At 42.8% G+C, this 19673-nt stretch overlaps 1 protein-coding gene across 1 annotated transcript; it reads left to right on the top strand.

Annotated features, from left to right (window-relative positions):
• The first annotated feature begins 1390 nt into the window (after positions 1-1390).
• On the top strand, positions 1391-19433 carry LPXN (leupaxin). The gene is made up of 9 exons (XM_035124441.3): positions 1391-1975; positions 6137-6309; positions 8806-8861; positions 11071-11167; positions 11780-11947; positions 12300-12473; positions 13380-13461; positions 16475-16623; positions 18386-19433. The coding sequence occupies exons 1-9, from the start codon at positions 1963-1965 to the stop codon at positions 18650-18652; spliced, it is 1179 nt and encodes a 392-aa protein (XP_034980332.1). The 5' UTR covers positions 1391-1962; the 3' UTR covers positions 18653-19433.
• The last annotated feature ends 240 nt before the right edge of the window (positions 19434-19673 follow it).

Raw genomic sequence — 19673 nt, 5'->3', positions numbered from 1 at the left:
AAACCTGAATATTTTCTATTAAGTTTAATCCCAGAAAGTATACCTAAAGATAGAATTAATATTTTCTTATATGCGTGTGCCGCGGCGAGATTAGTACTAGCTCAGAAATGGAAAGGAACAGAAACGCCAACAATCCAAGAGTGGCAAATTAAAGTAGTAGAGTTTATGAACTTAGCAAGAATGACGGCGGCAATTAGGAATATACCAAAACAGAGAATAATAACAGAATGGAGATACGTAGAAGAGTTTTTCAAAAAAGAAAATATCAAAACAGAGCTAGTGATTTGTCTGGAATAGAGAAAACATGTAGGAAAAACTTAGTTGGATTTAACAAGAGGGAAAGCAAACTAAAGAGGGAAATAATAGCAAGAGAAGCGATATGTTGGCGATTGGAAGCCAATTTTAATTTAAAATGAATGGATTTGATGGAGATAGGCCCATGTGTTAAGATCTAAGCTGGGGCTAATTTTCCTTCTTTTTTTTTTCTTTTTTCTTTTTTCCTTTTCCTTTTTTTTTCTTTCCCTTTTCGTTATGTTATGTTATGTTATATTATTATGTTATGTTATGTTATGCTATGTTATGTTATGTTATGTTATATTATGATAGGTTTGCCTAAGTTGATTTTGTATATTATTTGTAGTCTGATGGATTTAATTTATTTAGACCAACCTTGATTTGTTTACTTATGTTGATTAAGTTACGTTGGGTGGCTTAAATATGTAGTTATGTTATTTATATTACTTGATATACTATAGTATTTAAGTTGCCAAGTTATTTTATGTTATTAAGTTACTTTAAATTTTTTTTTTTGGTGTCTGTACATCTTTTAAAATTTTCTAATAAAGTCTATTTTAAAATTAAAAAAAAAAAAGGAAGGTGGGGTTCCTCTGGAGGAGTGGGCAGGGGATACTGTCACAAACACACACACAGCATTCATTCATTCATTGTAAAGTATTTCTAAATGGCTTACTACTGTATTGGCCTGAATATAAGCCACACCTGCAAATAAATTGCACCTTTAAAATTCAGGGGGGGGGAAGACATGACCCGAATATGAGCCACTCCCTTAAAATTGGGTTACAGGCTGAAAATTGCTGCGGTTACCATAGTAGAATTGTAACTCTGAGCCAATTTAAGCCTTTGATCTTGCAAGTCCGCAAAAGTTAAATCACAAATCGCTATTCAATTGCTACAATTCCACAGGCACTCACACCCATAAATGGCAAATGAACAGTCTCAAGCTTGCAAATTGACAATAAAACATTTTTTTTGTTCCATTTATGTCTGTTTCAGCAGAATATCGTAAAAGCCAATTTTTGTAAGGTCGTGGATTTAAGCCACACTTTAACTTTTCATGGTCGGAATCTGGAAAAAAGTGCATCTTATAATCGGGCCAATATACAAAGATTACATAAAAACAATAAAACAATATCAGAAAAACAGCGCCCACTGCCTTGGGGGTAGCCATTTCATTCTACCTAAAGGTGCAGCCAAGCCCTGCATTTTCCAAAGATGTGGTGGAAAAGGTCAGGGTATAACTGATGCCTTCTACTTTTCAGCACCTGCCAAGTATTAACTTATTCTGAGGCCAGTCATTATCCCATTCTGAAGAGATTCAGGTATGTTACAATCTGCCGGATGCAACAGGGCCCACGCCAAATCTACAGGAAAGATCTCACAAAACAGCCACGTCAGATTTGCATAAGCTTGGATTGCTGTCTCTTCCTGTTCAGCTATGTTGAGTACATTTTTTAGCTGCGCAAAATGTGACTCGCAGGGGGGAAAGAACTGTTCAGCTTCTAAAGAAAGGAAGTACGGCTAGAGAGAGGAACTGAAAAAGTCTGCCAGAATTACGGTCCCGCTCACTCACCATCTTGTTCATTTCCCCTTCAGTTCCAAGACTGTGTTGGGGATCCTTTGAGCCGTCTTGCAGAGAGAAGACTCCATGTGCAAATATAGGCAATGGATGATTTAGGTAAGTAACTCTTTCGCATTATAGCAAAACAGCAAGGACTGACACGGTGCAGAAAGCACAAGAAGATTCCACACTGTTTCATCTTCTCTTTAACCGGGTGGGGGTGGGGGTGAGGGAACAGGGAAAATTGAAGATATGAAGAGATCAGACACCAACTGTTGAGATGACACAGTTCCATCTGGCAGAGGCTTTGTGCCTTTAACATTCACAGCTGCATGACAGGCAAGAATTCACCAGGTACAACTTTCTCCATAACTAGAAAAAAGATGGTGAAGGAGAAAGAGCTGTAGATGTTGAATTTCTACCTCTCAGACAGCTGTTAAAAGCACAAAGACTTTCTTTCGAGAAAAGCACCAGCCTTATTTGGGTCACTGGTGTTCCAGAAGGAAGAGCTCAAGCTAGGACAGAGGAACTTGAATAAATTTGAGGAATGGAGAACCAAAGATCCACACCGTACCTTTAAAACTCATTCAAGGCACATTTAAAACCCACGACTTCTCCCAAGAATCCTGGGGAACTGTAGTTCATTAAGGGTGCTGGGAATTGCAGCTCTGTGAGGGGAAAACTTTATCCACAGAGATGGACCAAGCTTGTCCTTGTTAGTTTCCAATATATGGAGTTTACAAAAGGTGATACATTAGAAAGATAATGGTTGGTAAGGCAGTAGAAAGAAGAGGAATGGTTAGAGAAACCTGTGGTTGCAAATGACATCTGAACAAATTTATATGGGAAACAGGGGAGAACATTTTTTAGAAATTATTAGCAGTTTTAAATTCTAGAATATTCTAGATTGTGCTGGATATATGCAGTAAGGATATCTTTCTCTTTTGCTGTGGTCTCATCATCCTTCCCTTCCCTACCTCACTTCCTTTTGTACATCAGAGCTACTGCCATAAATGGGTAATCCTGTGTGTGTGTGTGTGTGTGTTTGCACATACAATAAAAGCCACAAATCAATGTGGTGGGTCAGAGAGATGCATCATAATGTAATGAAGAATAAAACAGAATTAAGCACAACCAATTACAAACGACTTAATAAACTTGGTTGTTGACCCTTAAAATGGCATAATTACCAAGTTCAGCTCAGCCTGTAATTTGTCTAGGTTAGATTTTCCAACATAACAATTTTTAACTTCAGTTTGTACTGGAATTGGCCCTAATGAAAAATATGCGCGTAAAATTTGAGATCAGGCTTCTGCAATAATATATTGCCTGTTGAACTTGTGGAATATGGTTCATGCCTTTAAAAGGCGGCAACTTTTGTCCTTTATTTGACATTCCTTTGTGTTATTTGAATCTAACTGGATGTAAGTTTGAGGTCTTTGTTAGGCCACATGACAACTATCTTTCCTTTCCGCGAGAGGAAGTATCTGAACAACAACCTTGTGGCTCTCACTTTTCTGATTTTGGACATTTCATTTCATGAGAGAGAAAAGCCACCGGATATCTTTTAAAGGTGAAATTATGTGTCATGTACAACACACTAAGGGTCAACGGAGGAAGCAGAAATTAGGGCAAGGAGAAAGGCTATATTGAAAGCTCCTCCCACAGATGAGACCATTGTGCTTCCTGAGAGCAAGGTATGTGGTAGAGGAAGCCAGCAAGTTTTAATAGCTCTCTTTGAAAGGTGCACCTAGGACAGAAGATGTACTGAATTGTGCTGGGCACCGTATAAATAGGTGACTTGCATAGCCCAAGAGTGTCTGTGAGACAACTGTACGTGTGTCAGCACAAGAGAGATGCAAGGCAAAGAAAGAGAGCACATACCGTATACTGATTTATCAAACTTCTCTTTCCACAAGTTCAAGACAAGAGGCCACCAGGGCCAAATCCACACCTTACCTTTAAAGTACTATTATACCATATTAACAGTCATTGCTTCCCACAAAGAATCCTGGAAACTATAGTTCATTAAGGATTCTGAAAGTTGTTAGAAGGCCTGCATTCTCCTCTCGGCACACACAGCTACAGCTCCCAGGATGCTTTAGGGGAAGCCATGAGTTAAAAAGGTATAGAGTGGTACCTCCGGTTACAAACACTTCGGGTTACAAACTTCGCTAACCCGGAAGTAGTACCTCGAATTACGAACTTTGCCCCAGGATGAGAACAGAAATCACACGACGGCAGAGCGACGGCAGTGGGAGGCCCCATTAGCGAAAGCGTGCCTCAGGTTAAGAATGGTTTTGGGTTAAGAACGGACCTCTGGAATGAATTAAGTTCATAACCCGAGGTACCACTGTATAGTGGTACATAGTTCTCAAACTTAATCCGTTCTGGAAGTCCGTTCCAAAACCAAAGCGTTCCAAAACCAAAGCACACTTTCCCATAGAAAGTAATGCAAAATGGATTAATCCATTCCAGACTTTTAAAAACAACCTCTAAAACAGCAATTTAATGTGAATTTTACTATCTAAGAAGACCATTGATCCATAAAACAATGTACTGCAGCCACACAATCAATCAATCAATCAATCAATCAATCAGTAGCTGAACTGGGTTCCACACAGTCACAAAAATAAAACAAAAAAGCCACAAAAACAAAAAGGCAAAATAAATAGCAAAACCAGACAGATCTCAGTGTAAGACTCAAAACGGAAGTGTGGCACTCAAATCGGGAGCGTAACACTCAAAACGGAGCCCATTCAGCTTCCGAAAAAAGTTCGCAAACTGGAACACTTACTTCTGGGTTTGCAGTGTTTGGGTTCCAAGGTGTTTGAGTATCAAGGTGTTTGAGAACCAAGGTACCACTGCACCAATGCTTTAAATGTATGGTGTGGATGTTGCTATATTTAACATAAAATACCATATTAAAACATTCCTCTAAATTGTCCCTACAGAGCATATGTAGCATCTAGCTCTCAGCTCTTGGCCTTCAGGAGGGAATTAAAAAAACCTAAATAAATATAGATGCTGACCCTGAGGTTAGAAGAGATTTGTGACCAGAGACCTCTCTGCCAAAAGGTCCAAAATAAGCAGACTGCCTTTTATACCCTAAGATGTGGAGGGGCAAATAGCAGCTGGTGCATATGATCCTATCAAAGTCAAGCATTTATTCCAATTGTGCAAGTGTTTCTGTCTTCCTCCACGAATTAGATTTTTAAATGTTTAACTGTTGGGCTTGGTTGCACTTCCTGTATATAGCCTCGGATGAGCAGGCTTGTTGAGAGGTGGTACTAGAGAGAACTCTAGACAAAGATTTGTGTGGCTATTCATGCTCATACTCAGGAAATACTGTATTTCACATTTATAATCCAGAGAGAGAGAGAGAGAAATAAATTAAGTTTTCCATTCCTTAATCATGCTTGGCTTCCAGAGCAAGGTGCCCCCTGTCATGGACATTGTGCTAGACTGGTCATGTTGTGCGGATGCCTGACGATCGTCTTCCAAAGCAACTACTCTATTCCAAACTTTAAAATGGAAAGCGTAATGCTGGTGGTCAACAAAAGAGGTTTAAAGACTTTCTCAAGGCAAATCTTTCAAAAAAAATGTAGTGTAAGCACCAACAATTGGGAAACACTTGTCTGTGAGCGCTCCAACTGGAGAACAGTCTTTACCAAAGGTGTCATGGGCTTTGAAGACACACGAACTCAGGACGCAAGGGAGAAATGTGCTAAGAGGAAGGCATGCTTGGCAAAGCCACACTGTGATCAACTCCCACCCGGAAACCAATGTCACCACTGTGGAAGGACGTGTGGATCCGGAATTGGCCTCCACAGTCACTTACGGACTCATTGTTAAAACTGTGTTTATGGAAGACAATCTTACTCGGCTACAAGTGAAGAAGAAGAAGAAGAAGAAGAAGAAGAAGAAGAAGAAGAAGAAGAAGAAGAAGAAGAAGAAGAAGAAGAAGAAGAAGAAGAAGAAGAATCAAGGAATGGAGAAACATCTCTAACTTGCTTCCTCCTTCTGCAGGGTCTATATTATCCCCACCCCTACACCAATAATGGTAGACGTTTGTAAAGAAAACTCCCTTCTGCCCTTGTTTGCCCCAGCATAACCCATGAAATTGACAGGCAGATTGCTAGTTATTGATAGATGTAGATGCCTATTATTGCCAAAGCACTCAGAATCAGATGGAAGGTGCCAATGGGCATGACAGGGGCAGGAAGAGAGGATGAATGATGGGAATGACAAAATTTAAACTATAATCATTTTGTTCAGATGCTTTGTTGGCAGAACTGGAACAAACCTCAGCAAGTTTAACTGTGAGTGATCCAGTAACCCCAAAGGGCTACTTTCTTCTGGAACGTGACAACAAGGAGAAACCAGCGGCAGCAGCAGCAGAGGCCAGTGTCACCCAGAAGAAGAAACCAGTTGCCCCGGAAGCCAAGAAGGTATTCTCCTTAAGCTGTTTACCTCCTTAGCAAGTTGCCGGTTAATTCAGCTTTTCAAGATGAATCACACTGGGGTGACTACACCTTTGGGGGCTGAGGGAGACATCCCCTGCTTCCAAGCCCTCCAGGTGCCTAATGCCAGTGATAGGCATGGCCACCCCACAACAGACACACACACACACACACACACACACACACACACACACAAGAGCGCACACAGTCAGCAACACACTCAGCAACACCCAGATCCAGATGCATGTACACACCTACACAGAGAGATGCATGCAAAGGGTGCAGATCACTCCCTCTCCTGGCTCACCAGATTGATCCTCTGGTCAGCAAGGCGAAGGAGTAATCTCGGTCCTGATCCTGGCACTGGGATGGGTGGAGAGGTTTCAGTTTCTCTGCTCATCCCAGGGCCAGGGTGAAGACTCTGCTTACCAGATATAATTGATCTGGTAAGTGGGGGAGAGGGAGTGATCTGTATCCCAGTCTTGCATGACTAATCTAGGAAGGGCTTCCCAAACGTTGCAGAAATGACACTTCATATGGAGCATCAGAGAATCAGTTCAGCAGTTTGTTTGTTTGTTTGTTTGTTTTCCCTGCACTCCCAGAGTACAGGGAGTCTTGAGGACACGGACACGGACACGGACACACACACACACACACACACACACACACACACAGGGCTTAATGGGCTGGGTATGGCTTGCTGGTCACAGGGGAACCACATGACACCTTGTGTCCCCAGCAGACAATTCACTCCAGTTCTTGGCTTCATCCACCACATTGCTGTCATTTTTCACCTAGTCCAGAGTTTGGGTAAAAGCACTTTGTCTTATATATGGTTGGGGGGGGGGAGAATAACAAAATGTGGCTGACCCATAAAAAGTCCAAAGTCCAAGTTGCAAAACACAGACTAAAGACCTGCCTGATGACCTCAGAAAAATGAACCTCTTTCAGCAAATCAGCTACATTTGTAGACTCAGAGTCAAAGTTTATTTCTTGTTGCTACCATCCAGGTCATTTCAACCAAAAAGGAAATGAAAGTACAGTGGTACCTTGCAAGACGAAATTAATTCGTTCCACGAGTTGTTTTGTGTTGCGATAATTTCGTCTTGCGAAGCGCGGTTTCCCATAGGAATGCATTGAAATTTAATTCATGAGTTCCTACGGGGGGGGGAGAAGCGCCCCCCCAAAGGCACTGACTCACCCGCCACGGCTGGAAGTCTTCAAGGCTCTGGGGAGGGGGAAGCAGGAGGAGGGCCAGGGGTCTGGAAGGAGTCTGGAAGCCATACAGAAATGGGAGAAAGCAAGACCGGAGCCACGGGGTCTCCTCCCGCCGCAGCCTCCACTCCTTCAGGTGCTGCCGCTGTTCCCACCAAGGGCTGCCTGGTGAGTGGCGCTGCTGCTCCTGCCAGAGCTGTGGAGGCCGCCAAGGAGGGCAAGGCTGGAGCCGTGGAGGCCACCATGAGCGCCGCGCCGCTGCAGGAGACAGAAGCGGCGGCCGTGGACGTCACCGGTGGAGTCCTAAAGGTAAGTGGTGGTGGCACGGCAGTGGCACAGTGGTGGCACGGCAGCGGCACGGCAGCGGCTTCCCTTCCCCTTGTGAGGCTGCTTCGTCTTGCGAAGCACGGCCATAGACGGCTTTGTTTTGCGAGCCGTCCAAAAAATTGCAAAACGCTTTCGTTTTGCTATTTTTTCATTGCGCAAGGCGTTCGTCTTGCAGGGTACCACTGTATACATAACTACATTGGTAGAGTCATAAAGCTACTGTACACACATGGTTTGCATATATTATATAAGTCCCCAAGTTTCAAGTCTGGTTAGAGCAGGGGTAGGGAACCTATGGCCTTCCAGATGTTTTTGGATGACAACACCATCACCCCTGACCATGGGTCATGCTGGCTCGGGCTGTTGGGAGTTGGAGTCTAACAACATCAGGAAGGCGGCATTTTCCACACCCTGGGGTTCAAGGACCACAGGTACCTCTGCCCCTGGTTCTGGAGATGTGTTCACTGAGCTACCGGTATAGTGGACTTGAGGAGCATTTGGCTTGATTCAGTTTACAGCAGCTCCTCAAACTGCATATATCCTTTCACACATGAGACTTCCCAGCGTGGAGACTGTTGCATAGCATGGCTGCCCCGATCCTATGCTGTGATGATCCAGTTGTCTGCTTTTCTCCCCTGTATGTTTTGAATATAATTGAATACTTTGCAGCAGTAATGGGAGATAAGGGGAGTCAATAGGTATGGGAGAAAATATATTTGAGATCTGCTCCAAAGTCTTCTAAACCAGGAGCTGGCTTCACAATGGGAGATGGCAACTTAACTATAAAGCAGCTCAAGAGAAACAGAGGAGAGTAACAATTTCTGGTGGTTCTTTGCTTTTCAGAACTGGTTAATACAGGATAACAGTCAATATTGGAGAGGAGCATATGATTGAGGGGAGGCAGTGTCCTTTTTGTATATCTTCTCTTGTGTATATTCCCAGGTGCCACCAGCACATGATGTTCAACACCGTGAAGAAGATGCAGACCGTATTTACAGGTAAATGAACACTGAATCAGGAAGGCAGGTTACACGGCTCACTTGTGCTGCATGTTTTTTGTGGGTTTTTTTAGGGAAGCCTTCCACAGATAATGGCTCAAAACTGTACGGCATGTAAACTTTTGCTCTCTTAATGCTTAGTTAGCATTGCATCAAAGGTTACCAGAAATGGTCACTGATAAAAGGCAAACTTATCTCCATTCATATGCATACATATGTATCTATACCATATACCATACCACAACCCCAAAAGAAAGTTTTATAACACAAAAATAACTGCTGAATGGCTTCAAGGAGCTTGCTTCCCCACTATCTGCCAGAAAGAACAATCTGTCCGTTGATTGCCCTGGGGCTGAGAGCTGAAGGAAAGTACCCTTTGGCTCCACCCATTGTGTTGGGTCTGAGCAGAGGCTTCTGCATCTCAAAAACTTTCTTAACACTAAAAAGGGGAAACCAAACAGGGAGGCCAAATCTACACATTCCATTCCCACTGATCGCCAGCTCTAGCAAGTAACGTTGTAGGTCCTCCTTTAATAACTCCCTTTCTAAGTACAGCCTGTCCGTTCGTATAGTCCTTTTATCATTCTTATTCCAGAGCTTTGAATGTCCCAATCGGGGATTTCTATATCAACTCTTGAATGTTAGTAGGGACAAGTTGATTCATTTAAGCATAGCATGATTATTTTTCAGAATGGGGAATCATGCCATCGTTTTAAGCAGAAGGAACATTCTTTCGTACTACTCATATGCCCGATTTTACATGCACATTGTGAGACAGGGGTACCTGGGCTGGTAATTATTAATCCCCATTTCCAAGAACCCTCAAGCAATTCAACACAAAATATAATTTTGGGACTCCAAAGAAGGTGAAAATTCCTCTTGGGGAAAAACAACTCAGCTTATTAGCTATAATTCATATATAATCTTGTCCGTAGTTAACTAGATAATAGTATCAGGCTGGCTTCAGGTCAAGGTATCCAGCATGGGCAATGGCCAGGGATGAAGAGAGTTGTAGTTCAACAACAAGAGGCTACCATGTTGGCTACCCCCTGCTTCAGATGTATGGATTTAGTGAAGAAGATGAGGGATAAGATTGGATTTGTTGCAACTTGACCTCCTTTCCTATGGTTGGATGTATATAGGGGTGGGGAGAGATGAACCATGCTATACGTGGTCTGTGTGATTTATCCCAGGGTGGACTAAAACACCCCCACCCCCACTGGCAGCATGCCTTGAAAAATGGAGGGAATCAGGGGGAGGGCAGATACTGCTGCCATATGGCTTTCCTGAATCAGATACAGTACATGGAATCGATGCACCAATTGCGGAATGAAGATGTGGGAGAGTTTTTCTTTAAAAGGATCTCAGGCACATTGTAGCAGAAGTGAGTAGCTTCCTGGTATAATAATAATAATAATAATAATAATAATAATAATAATAATAATAATAATAATAATTTATTATTTGTACCCCACCCATCTGGCTGAGTCTCCCCAGCCACTCTGGGCGGCTCCCAATTGAGTATTAAAACAATACAGCATTAAATATTAAAAACTTCCCTAAACAGGGCTGCCTCCAGATGTCTTTTAAAAATAGGATAGCTGCTTATTTCCTTGACATCTGATGGAAGGGCGTTCCACAGGGCGGGTGCCACTACCGAAAAGGCCCTCTGTCTGGTTCCCTGTAATCTCACTTCTCGCAATGAGGGAACTGCCAGAAGGCCCTCGGCGCTGGATCTCAGTATCCAGGCTGAACGATAGAGGTGGAGGTGCTCCTTCAGGTATACAGGACCGAGGCCGTTTAGGGCTTTAAAGGTCAACACCAACACTTTGAATTGTGCTTGGAAACGTATTGGGTCATTGTTGCTTACCGGGTCAAAGTGGTGGGGAGGTCAGTGTGGTGCAAATGCATTGCCAGGCCCAATTTAGTGCTCCTGCTGGTGCATTTGCAATGTGCCAACCTTTCTGTCCTTCCATATCTCCTGGTAAGTAACGATGACCCACCTGCTAGGAAGCTCCACCCCCACCCAGTGATCCATTTCTGCCTTCTAAGTTTTTTTGAAGTTGGTAGCAGTTAAGGTGTAGCCAGGATCGGGGCCTATATGTGTGAACATGCATGATGGACAAAGGGAACATGGCTCATTTTAGAATTTTAAGAATGTCCTTCCTCCTTTCCTTCAGTCATAAATTTGACTTTCTATTCCCTCTAGCCAAGTGCAAACTCCACAGCCAGTGCTCTCTTCATTCACCACACCTGCTCAACAGTTGGATGAACTTTTGGCTTGCTTGGGAACAATCCAGGACAAGGTGAGTCACAGACCCAGCTGACCCTCTGCAGGAGAAACAACAACAGTTTCTGGGAAATGATAGTGCAGCACCAAGACTGTTCCTAAGGAATATTTAATGCTTTTTTTGTGGTCATTGTATTAGCCATCGCAAATTAAGAGCAGAAGTTACATTCTCATCTCCAGCTTAGGCAGAAGAAAGGTTGCAATAAAAATCAACAGAAGGTGTAGGTTGTGCGGGGAGAAGGGACACTTCTGTGGGACAAGACAGAAAAGGTTCATGCATGGTGATCCAGGAAAAGCTTTGTAGAATAAGTGAGATTTAGGAGTTTTAAGTGGAGAGAGAGAGAAAACTTGAGTAATACAAAAGAGAGTATTTTTTATGTATAGGGAGCAAGATTTGTGGCACTGTTAAAGTTCACCATGTTGAGTATATCTATTTATCTCCTCTTTTGCTGTTATGTATTATTTGCTTGTTTTACTGTGCTTGGTGTGTTATCACTTTATTTTTTTCCATTGTTAACCACTTTTGATTTATTGCTAAGAAAAGTGGAGGGTTGTTGTTTTTAAATAAAAAGTAAATAGAAATAAATGAATGAAAAAGCGAGAACCCAAATCATTTGCTTTTCTGCAGATCTCAGATGGAAATGAAGGTCCTGAGAAGCCATCACCAACAAAACAGAATACCATTGACAACCTAGACAGCATGTTGCAAGGCCTGACACATGATATGCAGGACCTTGGTGTTGCCACTGAGGCCAAGGGCCACTGTGCTTCCTGCCACAAACTCATCGTTGGAAAGGTAGGAGAGGGAGAGAGACAGAGAGAGAATTGACCTCTCCAGTAGTTTTCAGCCCCAATGGGTTAGAGGTTTGTTATGAACAACCAATGGTTTGTCACATATCTGCTTTGTGAAGTGTTTGGTTTGCCTCAGATAGAAGGAAGGGATTTCTTCTCCTGCAGATTGGCCATTTAGTGTCTGCCACATATTGCTGAGGGTCCTGCCCTCTCAACCCAAAGTGGTCCTGTGGTGCACTGAGCAATGTGGGGGCTTGTTGATTAGAAACATGGCCCCATGACAAACATCTGAGAGACATCCTGTTGGAAAGGGACACATGCCTCTAAACTCTCCTCTTGGGCTTGCTGGTTTCTAGGTAATTACAGCACTGGGAAAGACGTGGCACCCTGAACACTTCACGTGTGCCCATTGTGGAAAGGAAGTGAGCTCTATCCCCTTCTATGAGCGGGACAGCAAGGCCTACTGCCCCGAAGACTACCATGATCTCTTCTCTCCTCACTGCGCTTACTGTGCTGCACCAATCAAGGAGGTGTGTCATGTTAGCCTCACCTTCTGACTGCTATTGCTCCCTTTGATTTGACTCGATTATTGACTTTCTGTATCAATAATCAATGTATCAATGTATTAAAGAATATCTCTAAGCGGTGTACAAAAAACTGAAGCAACAACAGACAACTTAAACAAAATATTGCAAAAATACAGCGTTACATATAAAAATCTTACATCAACACACACACAACACACAGACACACATTTTCCTACTGGCACACCCTCCCTCTCAGCCTCCAGGTCCTCACCCAGGGTCCAAGCAAACTCTTGGCCCACCTACAAAAGTCTCACATCACGAAGAGTTCCTGGAAACAACGGACTAGTCTGGTGATAGTACTGTACTTCCTCAGGCTGTGTCCAACTCAGCTGTACTCTCTGCACCCAGTTCCAGGTGCAACAGGTTTGTTGAGTTTCCGGGGGGTGATTTCTTTCATCAATGGAGAACATACAAATAGGGACTTAATGATCAAGTGAACAGGATTTGGGGAGCTGTAGAGTTCTATACCACCCAATGGCCCCCCAATGTGTGTGGAGGGGGGTATTGTTTTTGTTTGCTACTATGGTATGCATTTTTGTGTTTTAATACTGTAAAAAGTAATACTGTGAATCTTCAGATGAAGAACAGTATGGAAATTTTAATAGTAGAAGTAATAATAATAATAATAATAATAATAATAATAATAATAATAATAGGGGGCCCTCCACTCACATCTCTTTCTTTGCCCTCTCTCTCCTCCTCCAGCTGCTTTGAGAGAAGGTTCTGATTCAGATCAAGAGCAAGTTGAGAGTTTATCCAATCTCTGCCTCCACCTTCTTTTGCCCTTTTAACCACCAGGGCTTCCCAGTGTTGAAATCCCATGACCCTTTCTTCTCCTTTTCTTTGCAGAAAATCCTCACAGCCATGGATCGCACTTGGCACCCAGAGCATTTCTTCTGCGCTCACTGTGGGAAAGTGTTTGGCAATGATGGTGCGTCTTCTTCCTCTCCCTCAGTCCCTGACCCTTCCCTCAGCTTTTCCGTGCTTGCTTGCATAGTAGAAATCCATACAGTTTTTGCCCTTTCAATCTTCACTTGCTGCTCCCTGCCATTTGAAACTTCCCTCCCCCCCTTCTCTTTTAGTTAGACTAAAATCTGCTAAATCACAATTGTTTTCTGCAAAATCCTAACTACTCTTCACCAGGGAGCAATTCTAGTTGAGCTCAGTGGGACTTGCTTCTGAGTGAACAAGCTTAGGATTGCATTGTGTAGCATTTTGGTATAAGGGATACCAGAGAACTCTTTCCACAGAGCTGCCAAGACGATTCTAAGACATCCTGCAGCTGCCTGTCATACCAATGCATACATTCAAAAGTATGTTATATTTGGGGAAATTGATTGGAAGACTGTTTGTTTGACAGAATTGCATTAAAAATCTGTATATTGGAAGAAGTGCACACTAAAATATTGATGAAATTAACTTAAGGTGGGAAACAGAGAAATCAAAATTGGCAAATTTGTTTGTCCCTACTCTAAAGCATTTTCAGTCACATTGCTCTCAATGGGAGAGGTATGCTTTACTGTCCCACTGAAACCAATGAGGCAAGTTAAGTGCTTAATTTTGATTGAATCATGTCCCTGGTATTTAGCATAAGTATGAAAGCCTCCTGCTTCCATCCCGGAAGCCTAGCTAAAAGCAGAAGCAACTCGGTCACCTCTTCAGGGGCGTTAAACTAATACGTTGAGATGACCAGAGAGTTTGTGGCATTATTCTAACTCTTTCAAAAAGACCTCAAGCTGTAAAAACACTGGGTTGGTTCAAGACGTGGGCATGCTTAGAGGAGACTATTGAAATCAGTAGGACAAATAAGTCAAAAGTAAGTCTGGATCCAATGCAGTACATAGAAGTCACCCATAATGTGCTCAACTTGACCTGACATAAGAACCAGCCAGGATTCATGAGTGACAACTTGTTTGCTAAGACATGCATCACTCTTTCTAAGTTGTGATCTATAAGAGACTGTTTTGGGAATTCTATAGTGAGATTCCTCAAAGCTTCTCCATTTGGACTCAGAGTCACTATGGCAGGCATCCCCAAACTGCGGCCCTCCAGATGTTTTGGCTTACAACTCCCATGATCCCTAGCTAACAGGACCAGTGGTTGGGGAAGATGGGATTTGTAGTCCAAAACATCTGGAGGGCCGCAGTTTGGGGATGCCTGCACTATGGTATCAGCATTCTACCAAAGGACATTCTACCAGCATCACAGTTCTCATTGAAAGCTTGTCTCTGTGTCCTAGGAGGAAGTCATTGTGAGTGTGCCTATGATGTGTTTTAATTTCTTTGCTACCTGGGTGGCATGTCACAGGGACTTATTATTTCCTTCTCTGTGAATAACCATCAGAAAAGCGTAAACACACTTGTGCTCACTGTGGGACTTTTGATCACAGACTAGTTCTGATGTGCTCCCAGGAGCCCAGCTCCAGTAATTGGCCCCCCAGTGGATCACTGAGCACATAGTGGTGAGCTCAAGTCCCCAGACTGCTAATTATAAGATAAGTAGAGTGCAGAAAGTTTTGTGGGTGAATTTAGAGTCTGACTCGTCCCTGAACTCTGTGGATTGGTTCCTTTTGCCAGCTCGTGGCAACCATTCTTTGCCATTAGAGTGGCTTCTCCTGAAAACACCCCAGTGTTATTGCTTCATGCTATTAGAAGCAACTTTGAGAAATGTGCTAGCCTTGCAACAGTTTCTTAATCCTTGGTGTGACGATGGCTCAGCTTCCGTTGCATGCTTGGAGCAATTATGGATTGCTGAGCTGTAAGTATTTCAGGAGAACTGTCACTGCAAGAGTTTAGCAAAGCACTGTGTGATCCTATTGTTGCAACTGGCCTATGACTGTACCAGATTATTCTTAGAATCAGTACAGATTAGTGCAGTTTAGCTGGCCAGTAGCACGAACAGCTCGATATGCTTGGACGAGTTGTTGCATTTTGTTTTTAGGGAGGAAAAGAGCAGCCTGCCTAGAACCTGAGTACTCTAATTTCCCAATAATTAACATGCTTTAGTTGTGAAACATATATTTGAGCCCAGGTGGACCGCCTAGAGTTTTCTGCTGAAATGTGGAGTGGTCTATTAAGTTAAAAAAAACAATATGTTCCCAAGACAAACCATGAACCAGGCAGATCAGCTGAAGGAATCTCGATCACAAGGACCTGTTGAGTACTTAATGCTTCCAAGGGAGGCACCCCGGGGAGTAAAACACCCAAGGTAAACTAGACATTGCTTACTGGGCCCATGCAGAAAAACCATTCGGCAGAAGCTGATCACATCCAGCCTTTTCATGTTGATTTGACTGGAAGGTAGTGGGTCAAAATCCCAACGAAGGCAAGAATAAGATCATGGGCGGAATTCAAGTAACAGACCCATTTGTGGAAGGACTTCCACTTGCTCAGTGGGGCTTCTCCTTCTCTCCCACCCCCAGCCCCATGAAATTGGCTTGGGGAATCCCCAGAACAGCACCACAGGGGGAAAGATTGTTCCATCTGATAAGGTGATAGGCTTGCACAGATGGATCGTTTGTGACACTGAGTTCCACCCCTTGGCTCCACACTGGACTCTTCATGTGAAAAGGAGCCACCTACAAGGCTGTTTCTGTTGAGAAGACAGGCAGAGAAAGGCTGAGGGGATCAAAGAGTAGCTGACCACCTTTTTGCAGCAGAGGAGGGACGCTTATTTTCTCTAGGGGTTCTGAGAAGGGACACTTATCTGCTAAAGAGAGAGGAGATAATCATAGATAAACATTGGTTGGTTGATGTCAAATCTTCTCCGGTGGGATGGGAGACCCCCAGAACAACAAGTGGGAAGGGGAAGAGAGAGGAGGTCATTCCATTGGACAAGCAGATATGATTGTGCTGATGGAATAATCTTATTGCTACATTGAATACAAACTATGGTATGGGGTTCCTCTTCTCTAAAAGCTCTATCTCCCCATACTTTCTCTACAGGTTTCCAAGAGAAGGATGGGAAGCCATATTGCCAAAAGGATTTCATGGCCCTTTTTTCTTCCAAGTGCAAAGGCTGTGACAAGCCTGTGATGAATCAGTATCTGTCAGCATTGAATGGTGTCTGGCACTCTGAGTGCTTTGTGTGTGGGGTAAGTAAATGCAGAATAGTCTGCTCCAATTAGAGGTCATTCTGGGTTGCTGGGCGGAAAACTTATATACGCCACAAAACTTGTATTGAGGAGGCTGCTAACAGAACCAAGAATTATGAAGTCCAGACAGAGTTCAGATAGGATATAGCTTCAATCCTGCATGTAGTTAGGTTGCTTAAATCCCAAAAACTTGATTCATTAATTTGTTTGAAAAATTGTATATTGCTCCTCACTGAATTTGATTCCAGGGCAGGTAACAAAATAAAATATCAATAAAACAATAAATCCTCATAATAAAAACAAACCAGCAATGACTTTAATGGGTTTAAAGAGTCAGTGTGCAGGATGACAGCCCTTTCCCAAATAGAAAACTGCCAAAGCTCTTTGAACCGCAAAGTTCAGGTTTTATTATTCATGAGATTTTAATTAAAATTTTCTTAATAAGATTTTATTAAGATTAAGACAGTGAAATTTCAACTACAGAAAATACAAATCAAATAAGTAAAAGACTCTCTTAAAAGTAATTCTTGGCCCTTACCACACACAGAGGACAGTAGCTTATTCCTACTTTCGCCTGGAATATTTCCTTTCTCCTCCTATACTCTCACCCTGGGAGACCAACATCTCTCATCCAGGGTCCCCCATCAACCCATATATCACCCCCATGAATATAAAATCTCTGGACCTTAATAAAGGCCCTACACATAGGACTCTAAAGAGAGAAGAAAAAGAAGAAAAACAAAGGAGAAACAGAAAAAGAAAGAAAGAAAGAAAGAAAGAAAGAAAGAAAGAAAGAAAGAAAGAAAGAAAGGGACAACAGAAAGAAAGAAAGAAAAAGAAAAAGAAAAAGAAAAAGAGAGAAGAGTAAAATAAAAAGACAAAAGAAACAGAAAAGCATTCTAAAAGAAAAGCAAAGTTCAGATTTTAAAAACCAAATCATGAAAACAAAACCTTGATTTGCAGAATTTAAATACTAGTTGCATACTGTACAGCACACACACACACACACACACACACACACACACACACACACACACACCCCACCTGAACTGCCAGATTCCTAAGCATCCTTCAAGTGATTCCTGGTCCATGCCTCTAGCCCCACCCACAGACCTCCATGTGTTGGTGCAGACATCCTCACTACAGAAACCTGTGCATGAGCAGCTGCTTCTTTGTGTGAAGGCTCATGTGAAGGCTTCTTCAGTGCAGGCATCTGTGGATGTCCATAAGTGGGGCCACCACTAGGCTCCATTGCCAGGAGCAGGGCCTGCAGTGCACGCCCACTACCTGCTTATCACAATTCATATGTGAAGGGGGATCTGGTTTCATATCAAAAGGAAACAGAATGTTTCTATTTTAAAACTCAAAATTTCATTTTTCAAAAATAATAATAAAGGAATGCTTTGATGGTGTTTCCTGCTTGGCAGGGGGTTGGACTGGATGGCCCTTGTGGTCTCTTCCAACTCTACGATTCTATGATTCTATAAAACAAGAGCAGAATTATTTTTGATGGGGAAACTGCAAATGCTGACAAATGTGGACTCTCTAAAGCACTAAATATCAACTACAAAGCTGAAAATTTGATTTAAAGCAAGAACCAAAACACAAACGTGAATAACTTATTTCAAAACAGTAGCTGACTGGTGATGGTCATGATAACTCTATCCAGACTCTGTACAGTATGCTGACTGGCTGGTTCTTATGTAAATCCCGGAAATGGTTATTTTTCTGATTCCCTTACACATGCTTCCTCTGCTTTCAGGACTGTTTCTGCAGCTTTCAAGATGGTTCCTTCTTTGAATTAAATGGACGCCCCTATTGTGAGCTTCACTACCACCACCACCAGGGAACAGTGTGTTTGGGTTGTGGGAAGCCCATTGTTGGGCGCTGTGTCACTGCCATGGGGCACAAGTTCCACCCGGAGCACTTTGTCTGTGCCTTTTGCCTCACCCAGTTGCACAATGGCATCTTCCAGGAGCAGAATGGCAAGACCTACTGCCACGCCTGCTTTAACAAACTCTTTGTCTGACTGGAAGCCGCGCAGGGAGCATATTTCTTCTCTCGGGCCTTTGCATGTGAAACGGGCAGGAGGGGAAACGATTTTGAAGGGACAAAGGCTGGAATCCTCCACTCCATTGCGTTTCAAACAACTTTTGCCAGTTTACAGTAGTTTATCAGAAACAGTAGCCTCTAAGTAAGATTGGCTCTTCATCCCGTATCCTTTCCTGCTGGCAATAGCAAGTATTTTATTTACTCATTGGGGCAAGGGGAATCCATCTACACAAAACATATTCCACTGATGTGGTTATTTACTGTGCAATCCTATGCATGCCTATTCAGAAGGAAGTTCCACTTGGATTTACTCCAAGGTAAATGTGTATATCTTTGTACCCAGGCAAACCAATCCTATTCACTAATTGTGTCAGATAAGGGAGATACACACTAGAGGAGAGCAACAACCATACCCTCCTCCCAAAGCCCACGGATCAGGGACTGTGCCAGCAACAATGCCCACATGCCACCCAAAGAGGTGTGATGGTGGTGAATATCATATATTTGTGCACTACACATTTGCGCTTTTGATTGGCAGGAGTACCACGTACAGTACAGGCAAACATGGCTGCCCCCCTTTTGCTAACCTGCTGAATCTCACACATGTATACAAGCTTCATTAGAGTAGCTTTCTATCCTAGAATACTCCCCCTGTCTTTCAAGGACACTGTGCTGCATGCCTAGATATTTTCAACATGTTGTTTGTAACTGAATAGGTAGCGTACACTGAAAAATAAACATCACTTTTCTATTGGTTATATGAGTGCTTCTTTGCGTTCCAGGACTCTCTTTGGTACAGTTTAGTTCTTGTGTGTATCGCATAGGGATCCTGATTGTTTCAAGTGAGGATTTGAATAAGGGATTGGGGGGATTTATTTCAGTTCATATTTGAAGTTGAAGCTGCCTAATTCACACTATGCAAACTTAAACCTAGCCATCCTTTAGCGTCCACGCTTCACTGAATATTGCAATGCAGTTCTCCAGCCAAGGAATGTGTA

This window comes from Zootoca vivipara, chromosome 1, assembly GCF_965207765.1.
Source record: "Zootoca vivipara chromosome 1, rZooViv2.hap1.1, whole genome shotgun sequence".
Taxonomy (NCBI): domain Eukaryota; kingdom Metazoa; phylum Chordata; class Lepidosauria; order Squamata; family Lacertidae; genus Zootoca; species Zootoca vivipara.
This window is presented reverse-complemented; position numbering and strand designations above follow the sequence as displayed.